Below are 20949 nucleotides of genomic sequence, written 5' to 3' on the forward strand. Positions count from 1 at the left end.
AATATTCAAATCATAATAAATGAACTTTCATCATTTTTATAAATATCTCAATTAATTGAGTTGAATTAGTTCTATAAATGAACATGATTACATTTAAAATATATCTTGTATATAGTAAATAGGTGGCATTGGTGTAATATTGTTCCAACGGGAAGGGCTATTTTAAAGTCTGCCCCTTTTATAAACACAATGTAGCTGCTAGTTGCTCCTTCCCTTTCCTTCTTTCCAAAATGCTATTACCCACTCTCTCTCAACTCTGGTTTGAGTGTGATTCAAAGCCAAGTTAAGATTCCTTCATATTATCTGTCCTGCTGTTTCACCTCCTCCATGATTTTGCTTTCGCTTTCTTCCTTTCTAATGTCTTATCTCCATTACTCCCCTGTTCGCTGAGAAATTCAACTTTCATGGTGTTTCTGAAGGTGGGTTTAGGGTTCTTAAAACTGCAGTTCTATCCCTACCCATATGTATTTTGAGGATTGGTCGAGAAATATTGTTGGAATTTTATGCCATTTTCGTATCATTTGATCCCTGTGTTCTTACAATTCACCTAATTTTTGAACAATTTTAACCTGGTCTTTTTGCAGATTGAAGTCGTATGCAACTGGGGTTTGTGACGAATTCCTCAATGCAAGCATCGGAGCACAACAGATCCGCCACATCCAACGCCTTTTACCATCAATCGATGCAACAAATCGAGGCTTTCTGTAACCCCCAACTTCAATGTTTAGATCATCTCAGCCATGGAACCAATTACTTCACCAAATCGGACTCATACTGCACCCTAGAATCCTCTTCTGCAAATGGGAGTTGTACCACCGTGTACTACTCGCCTTCCACTTTGTCTTCCTCACAGAATGAATCTCATTCCTCTGATGCCCACGACTTTAGGTATAGATTGAGGCAGTTGGAGACTGTAATGCTTGGAGATTCGGATTTCGACGACGATGCCGGAAATGGGAAATCATTCGCCGGAGGTGTAGTGGACATGCCGGATGTCAACATTTGGAAAGAGGTGATGGGATGTTTTCCGAGACGAGACCTGAAACAAGTCCTCATTGCCTGTGCTAAATCGGTTTCAAATAACGATTTGTTTAACGCCCAATATTTGATATCGGAACTCCGGCAAATGGTGTCCGTTGCCGGAGAGCCGATCCAGCGTTTGGGGGCATACATGTTAGAAGGACTGGTGGCTCGGCTTTCATCTTCCGGTAGCACGATCTACAAGTCCGAGCTTCCCTCCGATATGCATATTTTGTACGAGATTTGCCCGTATTTCAAGTTCGGTTACATGTCCGCAAACGGTGCAATAGCGGAAGCGATGAAGGACGAAAAACGCATCCATATCATCGACTTCCGCATCGTACAAGGGAGTCAGTGGGTCCCGTTAATCCAGGCATTTGCAAAGAGACCCGGTGGTCCCCCGCATATCAGGATTACGGGCTTCCATGACTCCACAAGCAAGTTGCATATTGTAGGTAAAAGGCTATGCAAGCTAGCAAAAGCCTACAATGTGCCTTTTGAGTTCCACACCGAGGTTGGGATCGAGAGTTTCCGTGCCCAACCCGGCGAGTCTTTGGCGGTGAATTTCGCATTTGTTTTGCATCGAATGCCGGATGAGAGCGTGAGCACTCAAAACCATAGAGATCGAGTGTTGAGGCTTGTGAAGAGCATGAACCCGAAAGTTGTAACCCTAGTCGAGCAAGAATCTAACACAAACACAGCTCCGTTTTACCCTCGGTTTCTCGAGGCTCTCGAGTATTACCATGCAATGTTCGAGTCTATCGACATCACTCTTCCACGGCAACACAAGAAACGAATAAACGTCGAACAGCATTGTCTGGCTCGAGACGTGGTAAACATAATAGCGTGCGAGGGGAACGAGAGGGTCGAACGCCACGAGCTTCTGGGGAAGTGGAAGTTACGGTTCAGTATGGCGGGGTTTAGCCCGAGCCCGATGAGTCCAGTGGTGAACGGAACGATCAAAAGGCTGCTAAACAACTATAGTGAGAGATACAGGGTTGAAGAAAGAGATGGAGCCCTGTATCTTGGGTGGATGAACAGAGATTTGGTTGCTTCTTGTGCTTGGAAGTGATCAAATGTCTCAGCTTTTTAGCTTTCTGCTAAGTTAGAACATAATGTAACCTAAACAAGCTGTGTATGAATCAACGAATCATAAATCCACCTTTCATTCAGGTCCCCTGTTAAGCACCTGCCTTCATTAAGGTACCTGAGCTGTTCAGTTAAGTTGGGTTAGTAAAAATGTTGTGTATGGCGACAAAACAAGAGTCTAAGTCCAAGGGCACAGCCTTATTTATGGTGTTTCGCAATAGCACTACATTGTAAGGAAAGTAAAAGTGTTGACCACAAAAAGGTCAACATCAAGATGTGTTAAGCTTCTTGGGGACTTGAATGTTTTTTGACTGGTTTCTGAAGCCGGACGGTGCCGTCCAAATTGGTCAATACCACCCACCTGTTTTAAGCCAAACAAGAAATCTCAAATCTTTTCTGGGTTTTAATTCAGGGGCAAGTCTTTTGTAGATATAGAGGTTCACTGCGATGAGTTCAGGCCATTCTTGATCGTTATGAATCAGTCGGTATATCGGTATAAGAAACGAAAGAAATTAAGCCGGGTGAATTGTGGTGTGCTAACCATTAAGACATGAAAACCCTCGTCAAAACATCTCTGGATAATTGTGCTTTTTTATGAGAGTATAAAATCTGAAGCAATTAGTCGGTACACGTAAACTATAGGGTTATCCAACAAAAATGCGATACACCTTTGTAGGGTTGTAAACGAGCAGAACGAACACGAAAGGAGGCTTGTTTATGTTCGTTCGTTTAACTTAACCGAACAAACGAATGAACACGAAAGGTAAACGAACAAAAATCTTTGTCTTCTTGTCGTTTGTTTAGAAATCAGGTGTTTTCGTGTTCGTTTATGTTCGTTCGTTAACATGTTAAACGAACATAAACGAACGGGCTAAACAAACATAAACGAACGGGTTAAACAAACATAAACAAACGGGCTAAACGAACATTACATAAATATTATTTGAATTCAAAGTAAATAAACAAATGATTATATATTAAATTTAGTATATAAACGAACGTAAACAAACAAATATAAACGAATGGTAAATGAACGAATGTTCATGAACATAGATGAACGAACAAGACACTTGTTTATGTTCGTTCGTTTAACTAAACGAACAAAAAAAATTGTTCATGTCCGTTCATTTATTAAATAAACGAACATAAACGAACTTCCCGCCAAACAGTTTGCTGCACGTTCAGTTCGTTTACAGTCTTACACCTCTATAAATGAAAATACAATCATATAATCACAAACATCAAATCAGAAATAGAAAACGAAATGATTTCAAAATTTTGGAAATGCATATTTTTCTTTGTTGCATATTAACCCCTTGGAGATGCTCTTAACATCGTCATCAGTCATCAATCTCTTCTTCAAGTAAAAATGATCCCAAATAACCTTCATATACTTAAACGAGTGTTTCTCCAAGCAAATTTCATGAATCAACGATGAATTATCTGAGAAACTCAGAAAGCGACACAAATTGGGAATGAAGTGGACAGCAATTCAAATTCATAAACCAATCAACAATCCGAAATCAAGCCCTAAATATGATAATCAGCTCTGCCATTACAAAATCACATCTTCGGTATCTCTAGCAATAATCAGTGAAATATAAATCGTAAACGGTCATTGAAGAAAGTCGAACATTGTTACTTATTACGGAGAATTTACTGAATTTCGTATACGAGCCGAAATCAATCAATAAACAAAACAAAAAGGTAAAGCAGTAACATCGTGAATTTTAAACCACATAAAATCTTAACATACCTTTTTGGCTGAATTGATATTGGCGAGCCTTGATCGTTGACAGCGAAACAGAGAATTTACTCCGTCGAGCTTCGTCAGAATTCTCACGCGAAGATTGTTTGGTTGAATTTAATTAACTAAACGACGTAAAATTGGGGAACGCATAGGGTTGTTGGTGGAATGCATAGAAGAATCTGGTAACATAAAATAGAACTAATACGTTTACATTTGTGAAATAACCGGTGGGTTGTTTACCTTGTAGCATGATAAGGGGCTCTTACTTGGTAAACGCTTACTCTTACTCGAGTAAGCGTTTACCAAGTCACATTACTTTACCGGATGAGTATAGTAACGACCAAGAATTTTACCCGGTAAGAAGAACACAAGAACCAAGAGTTTTACTAAGTAAGTGAGAGCAACGACTTTTTCCATGGTAAGCGCTTACATGGTAAATTGTTCCATACGATGCCGTTTTGGTGGACTAAAATTTTACCCGGTAAGTAAGTGGTACTGTTAAATTTTACCGGTAAATGCTTACCGGGTAACTGTTTGGTAAACGACCCCTAAGTTTACTGGTCTAGACAACTTATTTGTTCATTCAGAATTGTTTCTATACAGCTTAATTATCAAGCCAAAATGGCTATATTGAATAAGTCATATGACCCTTCAGTTGTTTCCGTTAACACATCTCAAACAAAATTAAATATGTCATTAGATCTTAATAGAAAAAAAATTGGTTTAGAATTATTTGTATTAGAGTATGGTTCAAAGTGGATAAGATCATACTTTTCATTAAGTCATTAATAGCTCTAGTATTTTGTAGTGCAAATGATATAGGTAGCTCCTTGTCCTTCTTAAAAATGGATCGATACGTTGTTTTCAGTTTACCATTTATCTGGATTCTATTCAAGGTATGAAGAGCCATCGCTTCGCATAATGCTTCATCGCCTTCTATTTCATTTCTTAGATGCTTTCCTATGTTTTTATGATGAATTTAAGGTGTTTGAAAGGTATTCTTACTACAAATGAGATGGCATCAGGTCAAATCGTTAACTTGGGAGTTCAAAAGTCAAATAATAATGCTACTACAACATTACAGAAAGATGTGTCTTTTAATAATGGGGGTTACTTAAGATTACCATCATTGGTCAGTGAGAACAAGCAAACTATTTTATGTCTACTTAAAGGATTGGCTCTGCCTGTTTAATAGTTCTAATCTCGATTTAGGGATTTTATTGCATTCTTTCAGTCTGAATAATTTGAAATGCAATTTCTATCTTTTATTCCTCTTAAACTATATTTTGGTTGTAAATATTTTATAGATGAATTTTAGAATTTAGAAGTTAAATAATTAACATATATGGGGATATCTATATTTTTAGGGTTGACCAATCATAGGTTTGTTTAAGTTTATATCTTAGCAATAAAAAATTAGTAGTATATCTTATTAGTTGTAAATTATTTATATTGTGTCAGATATCGTGCCAAGTATGGATCTTTGTACTTCTTTCAGCAACACTTTATTCGATTTTATTTGTTCAATTGTGACATTTGTTGTGAATTATGTCTCAATTGCTTTTTTGGTTGATAATTGCAATTTCGATCATCAAAATATTCTTGTATAAATCTTTGGTGGTGTTCAAAACTTTGATATTTGAGATCTTAACTTCGATTTGAGTTATTAGCCTTATTTTATTTGAAAAATACGTTTTTGATTTCCTGATTTAATAAGATCTTGATGTATTGAAGTTGGTTTTATATTCGTCCACGCATACATAGAACCTTTTGGTTAGATAAGTTTGGAGAATAAGAATACCAAGTTAACCACCTGTAGGGTACTCCAAGCAATGTCATTGTGACGTCAGTGGCGTGACACGACCAGTGGCAATGTGATTAGTGCACGACGTTTCTTTCCAATTTTTGTGTGCTCTAAAGGAGGCGTATGAATCGGCCCCAAGACTTTGGAGTTTTGTTATCAGTGTACAATATAATGTCATACATGCAACTAATTTTGGATACACTTAGAATTACGAATCCATTGCATCATGATTTGTTTGAATATCTCATGTTATGATTTTGCTCCGTACAGGAAGCTCGATATCTATAAATTAACCCCTTGTTCTTGCTTGAATTTCTTTGGTGGTGATTTTGTATGAGGGAATTTTTAAAACTTTAACTTCCATCTCATTAATTACATTATGTTTTACTTATTTTGTAATCATAATCTGTATCGGACATTTGGCTCACCCAATGTTTTTCTTTTCTTCTGACAGGTATCTAGCTATGGGGAAATCAAGAGCATTATGAAATTATGAATGTTTGTTTGAGATTCGACTTTTATCTTTGGAGATTGGAGGTTAAATTTGTGTTGAAATAAGTATTTGATGTAATTATAGATTTTTTAATGATTCATTATGTTGTTTGAAAATCCCTTTTTCGCTGTAGATTAGGGATGTTGCAATTATGGTATCAAAACTTATGTTCGACTCTGTAGATTTCCATTAGGTTTAACCTAAGTTACGAGTAGAAAGAGCTAGAAATTGTTCAAGTTGGGAGACGTTTACCAATTTTTTTGGTTAAGTGTTGATTCAGGTAAGAGGTTCGAATAGAGTAAGTGCAGATTGTATTTTTTTTGTTTATCATATATATTATATTAAGTTTACCAATCTTTCTAGAGTAAGTTTTGATTGAAAATTATTGTTTATCATATATATTATATTAAGTGCTAACATAAAATGTTATTTATCAAATTATATTTAAGCCCAATTATATTTGGATAAGATAAAAAAAGCACAAGCCCATATTAACCCATATACATTTTAGCCCCAATTATATTTCTCAAAAACTTGAATCGGGGAACTTGAATCGGACATGGCCACCCTTGATTCAAAAACCATAGTTCTCTTTGCCCAAGACCCTAGTTCCCCTGATTCACTCTGCCACCCCGACCCACAGAAATGGTCGTCGCTCACCCTCTCGTCACCGTCCAACAACTTGTATCGGACATGGCCACCGCTGGCGTTCCTCTTCCCCACCTATTTTTCTTTGCCCAAAACCCTAGTTCCTCTGATTATCTCTGCCACCCCCAACCCAAAGAAATGGTCTGTCACTCGCCCTCTCGTTGCCATCCAACACCTTGAATCGAGCATGTTCACCAACGCTGCCGACGTTCCTCTTCCCCACATCATGAAATAAGGAATACATCCCTCATCCCCACCGATTTAGGGTTTTAGATGGAGAGAGTAGATAATGAATACATCCCCTTACCACGATAAGATTTATTTTTTTTGTTGACTCCAATAAAAAGACAGTCAAAGGCAGAAAATCTGATTGCTGATTTTGCTGTTGGGGAAACACTTTTACTTCTTACCTGGGTAAGCATCTCTTAACAGATAATTTAAAATAACTTGTATAATCAAGAAAAAAATCACCGTTTTCTCCTTAAAATAGAGATGTCATATTCCCTAACAAGGTTGGGGATAAGGCAGGGATGCAGAATGAGGTCCCCATCCCATTCAAATGCCTAATTCTCACCCAAGCTATTCAAATAACTTTGCAACAATCTAACAGTAGCCAACATCAAATCCAATTCACAAGGCAACTAATCTAGTAAGAACAAAACAAACAATATCTAATACAATTATTTTGGTATGCCGCATTCGATCAAGTTGATAGCTTTTTGTTCTGCGTTAATTATTGCAAAGTTGCATATCCTTGTCGGTGTAATGCTTTGAACGTGCTTTCTAAATAAGTTAGTCAAGTCTCACTTCGGATTTTGACGCAAGTTCTGCTATTTGTGCATTATGTCATTAAGTCTTTCAATCAATAAAAACCAATCAAAGATTCATTCTTTGACCATAAAATTTGTAAACACATCGCATTGTGTATTTATTACATCCAGACAGCCGTAAGATCAAAACCTAATACCAACAATCCCCATTTTTAAATCGATTATTTAGCAATCTGCATACCAAATAACCCATATGCTATCAGGATTAGGGCAATCAGTGTCCTGATGTGTATATGTAATTAAAATTAATCAAAACAATAGTTGCAAATCGTTCAATTACTTTGATCCACATCAAAACGGATGTAAAAACAGACATGCAAATGGCCTCAGAATTGCAGAATTGATCAACAAAGCCTTTGTAAAAGGCATTCAGTCCCGAAAGATGGTGTTCTTTTATACAGATTTCATCACTGGCCAACTTCAATTAAATAATGCAAATGATTTTTTGTTAAAATGTTTTTCTCACGGCCAATCCCAAGAGGTAATTGCAGAGACTCCGCTCCCCAAGGCGATAGGATGTGACAACGCCTTCTCCTTTTAACGGGAACCGCCAATGAAGAGCGGCTCAACCGCTGTGATCAAGGAGACGGCTCAATTTGCGACTGATTTACATTGAGTTTTACGAATATCAACTAGTTCGCCCCAAATGTTCGTAAATCGTCGATTCAAAACATACAATCTTTAGACTTGTAAAAAAGAAATTGTCTTACCTTGGTGAATCGCCGGCGATGAGAGAAGTCTATCTGAGATCCTGAGGATTGTGAAATTGTGATAACCAAGATTTGAGGGAAGAGGATGATGATGGTAGGCGGGGGGTTAGGGTTTATGTGTTGAAGTAGTAGAGGATGAAGCCCTATTATAGGGGAGAGGGGTGGAGAGCTGGCGATGGTGATGAATTGTGAACCGTCGGATGATGGTAAGATGAGATGATCTATTCTCAATAAAACCCTAGGGGAAGTACATGCCGTTTGCTGAGTAGCATGTGTGATAAACGAGATGGGGATCCTGACAAAACTAACCCATTATATTTTTAAAAATACATTTTTAACCCTACACTATAAATTTTCTAAAAATAACTACAGGTTACCATCTACGCACCAGTCCGTGCGTAGAAGGATCAATTTGCAAAAACAAAAAAATAGTGACTTGACCATTGACTAAACTGAGCCGACCTTAGCCTGACCCCCCTCTTACGCACCGGTCGGTGCGTTATGCATAAGGGGCCCACCTGGCACAATCAACATCCACCATTGAAGCATCCGATTGAAGCTAATCTTCCATGGTTGGTGACAAGGTTCCTCATTGATCAAGAAGAACCCTAACAAGATGTCATCATTTGTCCCCATTAATTGTTGATCTTGAAACATAAGGGGGAGGGGGAGGGGGAGGGGGAACTTTGGTTACAGGTTTTTGTTACAGTAAAATAAGAATTAAAAGTGAGATAGAAAAGGGGTGTGTGTATGTGTTTGAGAAAGGCCAAGCGTTGTTGTGAAATTATATAGTGTGCTTTTCAAATTGATATTAAAGCGATGGTTGCATAATCGAATCTAGAACCTTAATTTGAACGATAAGGAACGGCTCATTCGACATTACATCCCGCCCCGAAGAGTTGATTGCCGCCGCTAATCCTTCGTTCACTAACGGTGTAGCCACCAAAGACATCCACATAGAGACTTCTACCTCCCTTGCCCTCTGTATCTTCCTCCCTGAAACGTGTCTTGTCTCCACGGATCCCCGTTCTAAAGCTAGGGTTACGACTAAGTGACACGGATCTCAAAGGGACTCAACTCCAACCAACTCGAGTTGTGGTATTCCCCGGTGAAACACCCATAATTTTACCATGAGAAAATATTACGTAATCTAAAATAAATTTTCCAAAGACACTCCAAAATGATGGCTAAATTAAAACTTTCGACCTCTTACAGCGGAATAATTTAAAAGAATAAATATATGCACCTTTGTTGTGTACTATGATGGTGCGACAAGAGACTTTGACGCAATTTTACACACAACATTTACAAATCAGTGTTAGAGGGTAGGCATGCCAGGCGTGGTCGGAACAAAATAACTTATATATTTATTATAAAGCAAAAATTAATGAAAATGTTTGTAGAAAAAAGAGAACTTCCAAGTTTCAGTTACTGAAATGAAAACAAGTCCAAGGTGTTTGTTTTTTTTAAAGCTCTTATTTTACCACTTGTGTCTAATTCGACCAGACATAAGACAAATCAGACCATTTGTTTTTCTTTTATTTTCAGAGCCTTTTATCCCTTATTGTCTTCTGAAAAAATTAGTGATAACCTAGCCCTTTATCTGCCTCTTAATCCTAAAGACTATCCAGATGACCGACTTCAACCTAATCTATTGCCTTGTTCAATCTAATCAATCTATCGCCTTGCTCCACGAAATTGGTCATTGATCTCTACTCCATCATTCGATCGACTTCACCCTCTCAATCAATCTCCTCACCATCTCAATCGATCGATTTCACCCTCTCAATCAGTATGTGCTTCATCAGTCGACCGACTTCACCATCTCAATTGATCTTTGTTTCATCAATAAGCTAAATAACAATTAAGATTTGAGAGGAGGAGAAATAAGAACCAAGGGCATGTTCATCCTCCTCGATATTGCCTCTGTGATTGTTCAGATTTCAATCCCGATTTCAAAACAATATGTTTGTTTGACAAAGAAATCTTGATGTGGGCTTCCCTGGTTCATAATTAAAATTGGAATGATGAATATATGTTGTAGTGAGAGAGAGATGGAGAGAAAGAAAGAGGGGAAAAGATAGAAAGAAAGATAAAATGAAATTTGGGTGTTTGATATGATCCTATATATATATATATATATATATATATATATATATATATACATATATATAGAGGAGCGTTCAAATGCGAACCCTCTCCGTTTGTGTAAACCGTGTGAACCAATCTCAACCATCCATTTTCTTGATCAATGGTCAAGATTTGTAGGCTTTATTTATGGAAATTAAAAATAAAATAAAAATAAAAATTCAATTTATTTAATCAATAAGGGTATAATGGTAAACATAATTAACAATTCCTAAGCTCCTAATCGCAATCTGTCATCAGAATCCCGTCTTCATCGCTTACATTCCCAAATCACTGCAAGGGTATCACTTCTTCCCAATCGAATATAGTGTTTCCAAAATCATCGATCATCAGCATATTCAAGAAAAATGGTCGGCAATAATGGAGGTATGTTATATTAATTCATATCACTTCATGATGAATGTATTTCATTAACTTTTTTTTTTTTGAATTTTTTTCATTACATATTTCACATGAAACTATTTCGTTATATATTTCACTTCAATCTATCTCATTATACACCCGTTTCATTATACGTATATTTCAAAAAGAACAAAATCCAATATGCACTCGATTCATGACCATTCTAACAACAGAGCGGTTCAACTTCTGATACAATGCATCATGTATCACGATGAAAGTAGTGCATTAAACTAGCTATATTTTCTTAACTTTTCACATGAATCTATTTCATTAACTGTTTCACCTCAATCTATTTCATTAACTCTTTTAAATGCATCTACTCCATAATGCACCCATTTCGTGATACGTTRATTTCAAAAGTAACAAAWMRATTWAYRMAACAGTATCATGACTATTATAACAACTAAACGCAACAACTTCATATACATTTTTTCATGGATCTCAATGAAAGTAGTTCATTAGATTTCGAGTTTGTTAAAACAATGAAAACGTTTCGCTATCATGAATCGATTTCATTAATTATTATCCAACGAAATCTTTTCACCTTCTCCATTAAAAAAAATTGCACACGCACTGTTATTGCGATACATGAACTATCATGAATCTATTGCATACACCTTCATATTTTTAATTGTACAAGATACCAGAATCCTCATTCCATTGCAATTTCTTAAAATTAAAGATTTTAATAATATATTACAATTATTGCTTTAAACATTACCATGTTTCATACTTTCTCCTAATAAATTTGCCTTAAATAAAATATATTACTAAMTTCTTTAATTATCAAATTTTTTTGTAAAATGACATAAATAACCTTATCAATTAAATTTAATTAAAAATAAATGGAATTATCTTATTGGTCAAACTTGGTTCACACGGTTCGTAAGAATTGGACGGTTCGCATTTGAACCTGCCTCTATATATATATATATATATATATATATATATATACATATCGTATTAATTGAGGCATGTTATTCGGCTCTTATTTTGATTCATACTTCAGATATTTGTCAGTTTACAAAAACAAACAATCTCATTGATTCAGATTTCAGACTTCAGCGTCACCTCTTATAAATCAAAAGTGAAATCAAACTTCAACACCTCTTAAAAAACAAACGTCACCCAAACTTTGATGGCATAGAATGTTATGTTTCCCGAGATCATTGATATATCGTTGTTGGGAGGCTGGTCTCATTACCTCATACAATTTTAACACAAAATGCGGGAGCGGGACAAACTATTTCCTTATGATTGAGAGGAACCTAACCAGTGGACAGTGGTAGCAATATGCTGCCATTTGTGGGAATATTAATCGCATTCTACCATACCATACTTGTTTGGAATATTACCTTAATAAACTATTGAAAACAACGTCAATTTCTATTTAACACCAACTATTCATTTTGAAAAATGTTTTGGTAAACATTATTTTCATGATCTAAATTCGAGAGGTGTCCCAATTACCAGTGTTGCTATGAAGTAAAAATATGATGTTTCCTTGTATCAATTATCACGTTTGAAAAGATCTTTCTTATTTATTTGCATCCAGTTTGTTTACGTTGTCTTGTTTTTGTTCCTTATGTTTTTTTTTGTAAGTTCATATCATTTAGTTGTCATAGGAATGTATTATTTGTTTTCCTTTTTTAGTAGGAGATTGTTTCATATCTGTTACTGCAATTTATATTTGAGCAAAAAGTTGAATATCAGCAACACCAACCGTCCTCACACGGTACCTACCCTTAAAATCACATGTCAGGAGGCAATGTAGAGTTTATTCAATGATTGAGATTAGCAGAGGAGTTCAAATCCGTCTCCTACAAGATATGAACTTGAACATGTTATGCATTTGAATAAAATCACACTGCTCCTTTTCTAACTGTCTAGTACCTGAGGGATTTACTTTTACACAGAAGGCTGATTATACTACAAGTTACATTTCAAATATGTTGTAAATATGATTTTTTTTTCGTTTTTATTATAATATATCTGTCTCACGTTTCCATGGACGGACCTATGTATGTGGTATGGGTGGCACGTGCCACCATATTATTTCTCTGTCGAAAGGTAAAAAAAAATTATGTTTCGTAAACAGTGAAACCGTATTAATTTGTTGTGTGTCACCGTATGTATTTTGAAACTACAATGAGAATAAGTTTTATTTGGTAGAGTTGGTTTGCAAAGCTTTTATTCCACGCCACACCCAAGTTCGAATCATGTTAGTGTCATTTTCTTAGTCAAATGATGCTATCATTTGAAAAAAAAAATATTTTTTTTCTTATGGTTAAATGATGTCACCGTTTAAAAAAAAATCTGGGTCCGGCCCTGCACGTTTATGAATTAAAACAAGAAATAAATACTTTTTAAAATATTTATCTTATAATTTTTAATTGTGAACATAAACTCATCAAGACAGTTTGGCCGAGTGGTCTAAGGCGCCAGATTTAGGCTCTGGTCCGAAAGGGCGTGGGTTCAAATCCCACAGCTGTCAATTTTTTCGTCTTCATTTTTTCATAATTAAAATTAAATAAATAAATGTGGCTGAAAAATATGCGAACGCCACCGACTCCAAGCATCAAAGGGATCAGAAGCAAGCAATCATTCTTCCCCAATTTTTGCCATATCGCCGCCCTCCACCGCCGTATACGAAACCGTGTTCTTCTTTTTCCGATCTTCAGATTCCAAAGACCTATCTCTTTCGATCTCTGATTGTACAGATTTCGACAGGAAGAACCCTAACTTTTTACTGATCGTTTATTAGCCCTAATTTCTACAAGTCTCCGAACCCCAAAATATGTTGCTATCACCAGGGCACTCACCCCGCCGGCTCTCTTCTCCGTCACCTTCGGTGTCAGAAACACCGGTTCATCAAAACCTTGGATCATCCAATTCCTTAGTCACCACAACTCCCAAAAACCCTAGAAAACGTTCTTCTTCTACCGTCCTTGACGAGGACGCGTACGTTGCTGCGATCGAGAAGATCATAGAGCGCGATTTCTTCCCTGACATCCCTAAGCTTCGTGACCGACTCGATTGGCTGGAAGCTACTCGCACCGGTGATCCTATGCTAATACGTGATGCGCAGTTGAAGATTATTGAGAGGCGATCTGGGAAAGCATCGGTTACCGATACGGAAGGTAAAATTCGGACACCTGGTTCAACTTTTTTTAGAAATACTACGCCCTTGGAGTTTGATAAGACTCCTGGTACCGATAGTTTTGTGAAGGAGGAGGTCTTGAATGTGGCTAAGGAGTTAATTAAGGATGATGGATCTGTAGATGCTGATTCGTTAACGCTTGATGAGTTTTTTAGGAAGTATACCAGTGAAGATAACGATAGTTTTTCCAAACTTATTGAGAAGGTTAATAAAAAGAAGAGAGAACGGTATGAGTTCTTACTGGAAGGTGAGAAGCAGGATATGGGATTGATTGAAGATGCAAAACCGAGTAGGATTACGGATGGTTATGGGACTTCTGATCAGCCTTTAGCAACGTTAGAAGGCTGGAAGTATACTGCAAAGAATTTGTTGATGTATCATCCAGCTGATAGGGGCGAAGCACCGCTAACCCAAGAGGAATTGGCTGAGAGATTGAAAGGGATGACAAAGGAAATTAGCAAGACTAATACACGCTTCCATGGGAAAATGATGGATTCTAGGCCTAAAGAGGATGATGCCATATCGGTTCTCTACAACCCTGTTGCAGGTGGTACCCCAGTTCCATGGTCGATGTCAGATAGGGATGGAGACAAGTTGAAAAAGTATGATTTGGAAGATTTAAGAAAGACCCCGAATCCATTCTATGTTGAATCCAATAAGAAGGTGGATAACGGGTATAACTTTGTTAGGACTCCATCTCCTGCACCGGGTGTGGATGAATCCCCATTCATTACTTGGGGAGAAATCGAAGGGACGCCTCTGAGATTGGAGCCTGAAGATACACCAATTGACATTGGTGGTAGTGGTAATGGGCCTCAGTTCAATATCCCCCTTCCACCTTCAAGAGATCTCAAGGCTCATTCTTTATCAAGGGAGGCTGCTCGGAAACTGAGGGATAGGTCCAAGATGTTCCAGAAACCACCACTGCCGGCTACTGCTAGAGGAGGTAGTGCTAGTCCAGGTGCAAGAACCCTTTCTCCTGCTGCACAGAAATTCGTCAGAAATGCGATTGCCAAATCTTCTCACTCTGTCACTGTTGATGAATCACTGCGTGCAAGTTATCGTGGATCAAGTCCGGGGATAGCTACACCAAAATCTGGAAGGAGTATGTCAAGGTTAGGAAGAGATGGTAGCCTGAGTTCGAGATCTCCATCTGTAAGGGAGGGCTCTAATCCTCCTTGGTAATAACATGTATTTAACTTCACTACGGCCAATGATTTGATCTTTTGACAATGCCTTTGTTGTTGAACTACACAATTTTTAGTCTCATATGGTCCTCTACTTTCGCACAAGTATGATATATGGTTGTCTATCATACTTTCATCATAGGCATCTGTATTTGAATCTGCTTTTTTCTAATATGTGACTTGTTTAATTTGTTTCCTTCAGTTTCATTGCCTTCATTATTCTTTTTATTAATCCAGTATCATTTCGCTTGAATGTTTCCTTCACATCCCAGCTGACTTATCATCTTGATAATCAGCTTCCTCTTGGTTGCTGACATTTAGCTAGTTTTCAATTAAGTTGCATAAATTGCACTGGCATTTGGACTTTGGGTGACGGCAGGTTTATCTTGCACACTTGTCAAACACCAGCTTACTCTTTGAGGGTAGAGGTCAGTCTGCATACATCCCACCCGGTAACCCACCTCCGAGTGGGATATATTTGGCTTGATTGTTTTGGTTTGGTGAAGTCAAGTTTATGTGTTCTGCTTCTATCTCCATAGAAAACACGGTGGTCAATCGTGTTTAGATGTAAGAAATCTTGGTGTAGTTGATAAGCTACGCCAAGATTCACCAGATTTGTTGTAGTTCTTTTCTTTGGTTAGGTTTCAGACTGAATTCTTGTGTTTAGATGGTAGAAGTCTTGCAGAGCACATCTATCTGGAGCTGGCTCATTACGCATACCCCCTTCTTCGGAAAAGAGGTATATCTTTGGCTTCTATTCTTATTTGCAGTACACTTGCAGCATAAGGGATTCACATGGGTTCATTAATGGCAACTATTTCATGTGTGTGTCTTGATTTTCGTTCAATTTCCATTTTCACAGTTGAAGGAAACAGTTTGCTTCAATTATGATGAAAATGCGTTGGGGATAACATCCTTTTTCTTGCTTTTGCTTAAAGAAGGCTCATTTTCTCCTTGTTTATTCTACTCCCTGTGATGGTCACATTCCTAAAGGGGAGATGTATTCAAAGCCAAGTTTACTTTACAACCGACACACGATACTTGTGATAGAGGTCGATCTTGAATCAAGAGAGAAAAAGGGTCTTTGCAAATTAGGGTCGTTTTTAGTATGATTTGTCGAAGATGATATTTATTCGTCGTAAGCAGGTGGGACCACTTTTTGATGAACAACAAGAAGCATGAAAGTTCATTTAGTGTGTTCAAGTTGGATGTCACATGAGTTTTGCTTTCCTTGGATTCTCCCTTTTGACAACAAGATGTTGTCACGGGTCGTTACTGGTCTTGCATCGACATTGAGGGTAAATTTCGAACGACACCGAATTGGTTGGATCTCGATGACAGGGTCGGGTGGGTCGGAGAATCGATTTTGTATAATCACAATGTGGTTTAAAGGTTTCGTCTTTACAAAAATTCCAAAAATAACATGGAATATAAATCAAATGAATCCAGTAAAATATTTTAATAAGGTGTAACGTACACCGACCTTTCTAAAAATAGGATAAACGCAAACATATCTATTATTAGAGTTTACGTATTATAAAATGAATTTCCTTTTTTTTAGAAATTAGCATATAATAACCATTTATTTAATAAAACTCTTTTTATTAAACTCTTTTTATTTACGTTATTCATATCGTTCTTTATATTTATAGGCCTACATTGAAAAAGTGCGGAATTTAGATTTTACTTAAAACAGCTTCAAAAATTGAATAAAATATATTGTATTTCTTAAAAAAGATAGGTTTAGAGAAATAAATTGTTATATATATTCTTATGGTTTATAATTTACGTTGGAAGGTAGAAGTTAGCTTTAAAGATGAAAATACAAATGTATTATAAACTATGGGGACTAAAAACACCAATCTAGAAAACACAAGGACGAAGTTCGGAAACTTTATTAAATCATAGGGACCAAAAATGTAACTTGCTTTCTTTGATGTTATGCCCCGAACGACAGCGTATCATGATAAATACTAATATGCAGTTAATGCGCATATTCTTCTCGTGCACCTCTCTAGTTATCGTGTAGTTATCGTCATCACACACGCATCCCATTCCTATATATATAAGGCCACAATCCTCATCATACTTCTCCAATGCTCTTGCAATCTCCTCTGGGAACCCTAACACAATCGAAGATCCTGAAGAACTTCTAGTTGATTCTTTCTTATTTGAGGAATTATACAGGTATTTTGGTTGTTCTTTATGTTTTTTTTGTGTAATTGTGTTCCTAATTGGTTTTAATTATGCGCCTACTTTCAAAGACCTAAAGTTTGATTTGGTTTGAACATGTTACCGAATAATTTCAATCAGGGTTGAGAATTTTGATGGTTTAGTTGGATTTTAGGCTTAGTGCTCTTTGATGGAGTAGTAAATTAGGTTTGTCTAGACGATGATCATATAAAGTTATAATTCTTGGCCTCTTTCAGTAAGGATTATGCATGTTGAATATTCGCGTAAGGTGAAAATCACGTCATGCCTAAGAATTGTTGCTGAAGCAACGTAAAAAGGTTCAAGTATTGTTCAAGTGGAGTATATGAATATACACGCTGTAGATAATTTTTGTGACTTCGTGTTCGTATTTCAGCTATTAAACTTAATTATCAATAATTGCCGCTTAATTTATGGTATTAGATTAGATTGTTTATAAATAATATGAGCGCAAGTAGACCTGTTTAATCTCTTTAATCAGCTTTATAAGACCATGTTTCTATGACAAGCTTATGTCTGGTGAGAATTTACTCGTTGTGGCTTATATAAAGCTTTGGTTCCTAATTTTGTTCCACAGGTAATATTTGCTTTATATTTTTATCATGATGTCAAATTGGTTGAACCTTACAGTTAAATTGATTTACCTTTTTTGGTTAAATTTGGTTGATTTGTTTGCAATCTCAGGTTCAGGGAAAATTCTGTATAATGCCATCTGCTGATGCTGAGACATCTGAGCAAGACAGAGAACCATTTGTGGAGGTTGACCCATCAGGAAGATTTGGCAGGTACAGCGACCTGTTGGGCACTGGTGCTGTTAAGAAGGTCTATAGGGGATTTGACCAAGAAGAAGGCAGGGATGTGGCCTGGAACCAAGTAAAGCTAAGGAACTTCAGTGGAGACCCATCCGTCCTCAAGAGGTTGTTGTCGGAAATAGAACTGCTACAGACACTGGAGAACGAGAACATCATTGTTCTCTACAGTTTCTGGAGGGATACTGAAAACAGCACCTTGAATTTTATTACAGAGGCATGTGCCTCGGGTAATCTGAGGGATTACCGGAAGAAGCATAGGCGTGTCTCGCTCAAGGCCTTGAAGAATTGGTCAAGACAAATTCTGAGGGGATTGGAGTATCTCCATACTCATGAGCCGTGCATCATTCATAGGGATCTTAATTGCAGTAACATCTTCATAAATGGAAATATTGGAAAGGTACATATGTTTTCTTACTTCAAAATCTGTAACTTTTTATCATATTCTTAAGGTTTAGTTGCCCATCATCTATGTCATGTCATGTCATTGGAGTTTGTTTTCTGCTGGCATCTGATACATCTAAACTCCATGACCAAGCTTAATCAGTATTCATAATACAAGTATTAACATTAGAGGGTGATCTGGAATTAGTACTTGGATTCATAGGAGTTCCAAGCAGAGTTATAGACCCATTTGGGATTGATTCCATGACTTAATACTTTATGGAAGTTCAAAGCAAAATATAGATTCTTCCCAACGTAGTTCCATTGGCATAAGGTATCTGTAACTTCTTGTTAATTGCTGGCTGACATGAAGGATTGTGATAATTTAGCACACTGCCGGCTTCCTATTTGCTAAAAAAAATTGCGTGGAGACCGAAAGCATATTGACTTGCATGTTATCATCAAAAATAGAATTAAAAGAAAATATGAAAGTGAATAACAGACGGAATTGATTAGAAATAGACTAAAAGCATTGATTTACTGTCTTTCAACTTGCAACATTTTTATGAACTTGTAGCTTCAGACATTTCTTCTTTCCTTCTCTTTGGCTTGGCCAAGAAAGAAACTGTGTTATTAGAATTAAGGTTTACAGGATTACAAATATCATGAAAAGGAATGAAACCTGAGATTTTAATTATTCAACCACCATTGATATGAGACACGCGGAGGTAGACATACATCCAACTGTGCCATGTGGTTATTAAACCTTTAAGACAGATGCAGAGTGATGCATCATGGAAGCCTGGAAGTGAAACCAAATTCCTGACGGAGTTTGAACACAAAATCAGGAATTGCTTTTGCTTGGTTCACTATGGGTGTGTTTGGTACGCAGGACGGAACAGGAAATAACAAAAACTTGTCTCATGTTTGGTGCAACATTAGAGTGGGATAGGACAGGACCGAGTGAGACAAAATGCATTTTTTGTCCCACCAGAATAGGTGGAACAAAAATCATGGAGATGGGACAAAGTTAGTAAATTACAAATGTACTAAACTACCCATGTCAAATTTAAATCCTAAAACATTCCGTAATTCTTTCACCACCCTATGTCATTGAGTCATGTCCCATCCATGTACCAAACACACCCTATTTGTCTTGTAGAATCCTGACACCGAGTAAAGAATGAAGATTCAAGTGGTCTAGATTTTAGATTCATAAAGCTGCATACTAAGTGCTACATGTTTACCGACTTTCAGGTTAAGATCGGTGACTTGGGTTTAGCAGCAGTAGTAGGGAAGAACCATGCTGCTCACACGTTACTAGGAACACCAGAATATATGGCTCCAGAGCTGTATGAGGAGGATTACAATGAGTTGGTGGACATATACTCATTTGGAATGTGTTTGCTTGAAATGGCGACAATGGAAATACCGTATAGCGAGTGCGACAGTATTGCTAAAATATACAGGAAGGTTACAGGTGGTGTGATGCCTCAAGCGTTCACCAAAGTAAGCGATCCGGAAGTAAAAGCATTCATCGAAAGATGCATTGGGAAACCACGAGAAAGGCCTTCTGCCTCCGATCTTCTCAAGGACCCATTTCTTATCCACAGTGAGGAGAGCGATGGTAGTTCTTAAGCACGCGACTCGTTCATGCGCTTTTTCTGTCGGATCTTGTGTATATATTAATATCGTATTCTTTGATTTTGAGTTTGCATTCAGTTTAGTTGTTTTTACATGTTGATGTAGAGAAAAAGGGTTTCAAATAGTTTGAAGTTGAGTGATGAATGTAATTGGGCTTGTTTTCATTCCATTTTCAAGACCTCTTCTTATATAATACCTCTTTGCAAAATTTCAACCTTCAAATCAATGGGTTTAATTAATAGGATGCCGAAACACCAAAGACTTAAATATCGGTAAATGTAAAACAAGTTATAAATTAAACAAATCCAGTATATTTCATCTGAATATGGAAAGATAAAATGTACACAAATCATGTATTTTTGAAGCATTTGGACCCCGTCGTTTAGGGGCTTCGCCTTTAAATCAAAATAAACTCAAACAAGTGTGCACTCTGCACCTTTCTTACTTGTTCAATATTTATCATAATTACATTGGTTAACAAATTAATCTTATTACACTTAAATGATATTAGTAATACAAATCATCTAACATAAAATATGTTGAAAAAGTTAAAAATGGTAAAAACATGGATGGATAAAATAAGAAAGGGTTTGTGGGGATTGAGAAGAGAATTAAGGATTAAAAAATGGAGGATTTTAAGAGCCGTGCCGTCCTGGTTGT

At 36.9% G+C, this 20949-nt stretch overlaps 3 protein-coding genes and 2 non-coding genes across 5 annotated transcripts; 4 read left to right on the forward strand and 1 right to left on the reverse strand.

Moving 5' to 3' along the window:
• Positions 1-289: 289 nt before the first annotated feature.
• LOC112507000 (scarecrow-like protein 21) lies at positions 290-2201 on the forward strand. Its single transcript, XM_025111379.1, has 2 exons — positions 290-419; positions 585-2201. The coding sequence occupies exon 2, from the start codon at positions 596-598 to the stop codon at positions 2090-2092; it is 1497 nt and encodes a 498-aa protein (XP_024967147.1). The 5' UTR covers positions 290-419; positions 585-595; the 3' UTR covers positions 2093-2201.
• Positions 2202-7955: 5754 nt separating this feature from the next.
• LOC112508356 lies at positions 7956-8051 on the reverse strand. The gene has a single exon (XR_003068729.1). It is a non-coding gene; the product is annotated as a small nucleolar RNA SNORD96 family (small nucleolar RNA).
• A 5257-nt stretch (positions 8052-13308) lies between these two features.
• TRNAL-UAG lies at positions 13309-13388 on the forward strand. The gene has a single exon. It is a non-coding gene; the product is annotated as a tRNA-Leu (tRNA).
• Positions 13389-13466: 78 nt separating this feature from the next.
• LOC112506929 (splicing factor ESS-2 homolog) lies at positions 13467-15469 on the forward strand. Its single transcript, XM_025111265.1, has one exon. It carries the CDS (start codon positions 13692-13694, stop codon positions 15237-15239), a length of 1548 nt encoding a protein of 515 aa, XP_024967033.1. The 5' UTR covers positions 13467-13691; the 3' UTR covers positions 15240-15469.
• Positions 15470-17230: 1761 nt separating this feature from the next.
• LOC112505847 (probable serine/threonine-protein kinase WNK11) lies at positions 17231-20482 on the forward strand. The gene is made up of 3 exons (XM_025109883.1): positions 17231-17428; positions 18137-18661; positions 19903-20482. The coding sequence occupies exons 2-3, from the start codon at positions 18158-18160 to the stop codon at positions 20281-20283; spliced, it is 885 nt and encodes a 294-aa protein (XP_024965651.1). The 5' UTR covers positions 17231-17428; positions 18137-18157; the 3' UTR covers positions 20284-20482.
• The last annotated feature ends 467 nt before the right edge of the window (positions 20483-20949 follow it).

This window comes from Cynara cardunculus, assembly GCF_001531365.2.
Source record: "Cynara cardunculus var. scolymus isolate 2C chromosome LG 2, CcrdV1, whole genome shotgun sequence".
Taxonomy (NCBI): domain Eukaryota; kingdom Viridiplantae; phylum Streptophyta; class Magnoliopsida; order Asterales; family Asteraceae; genus Cynara; species Cynara cardunculus.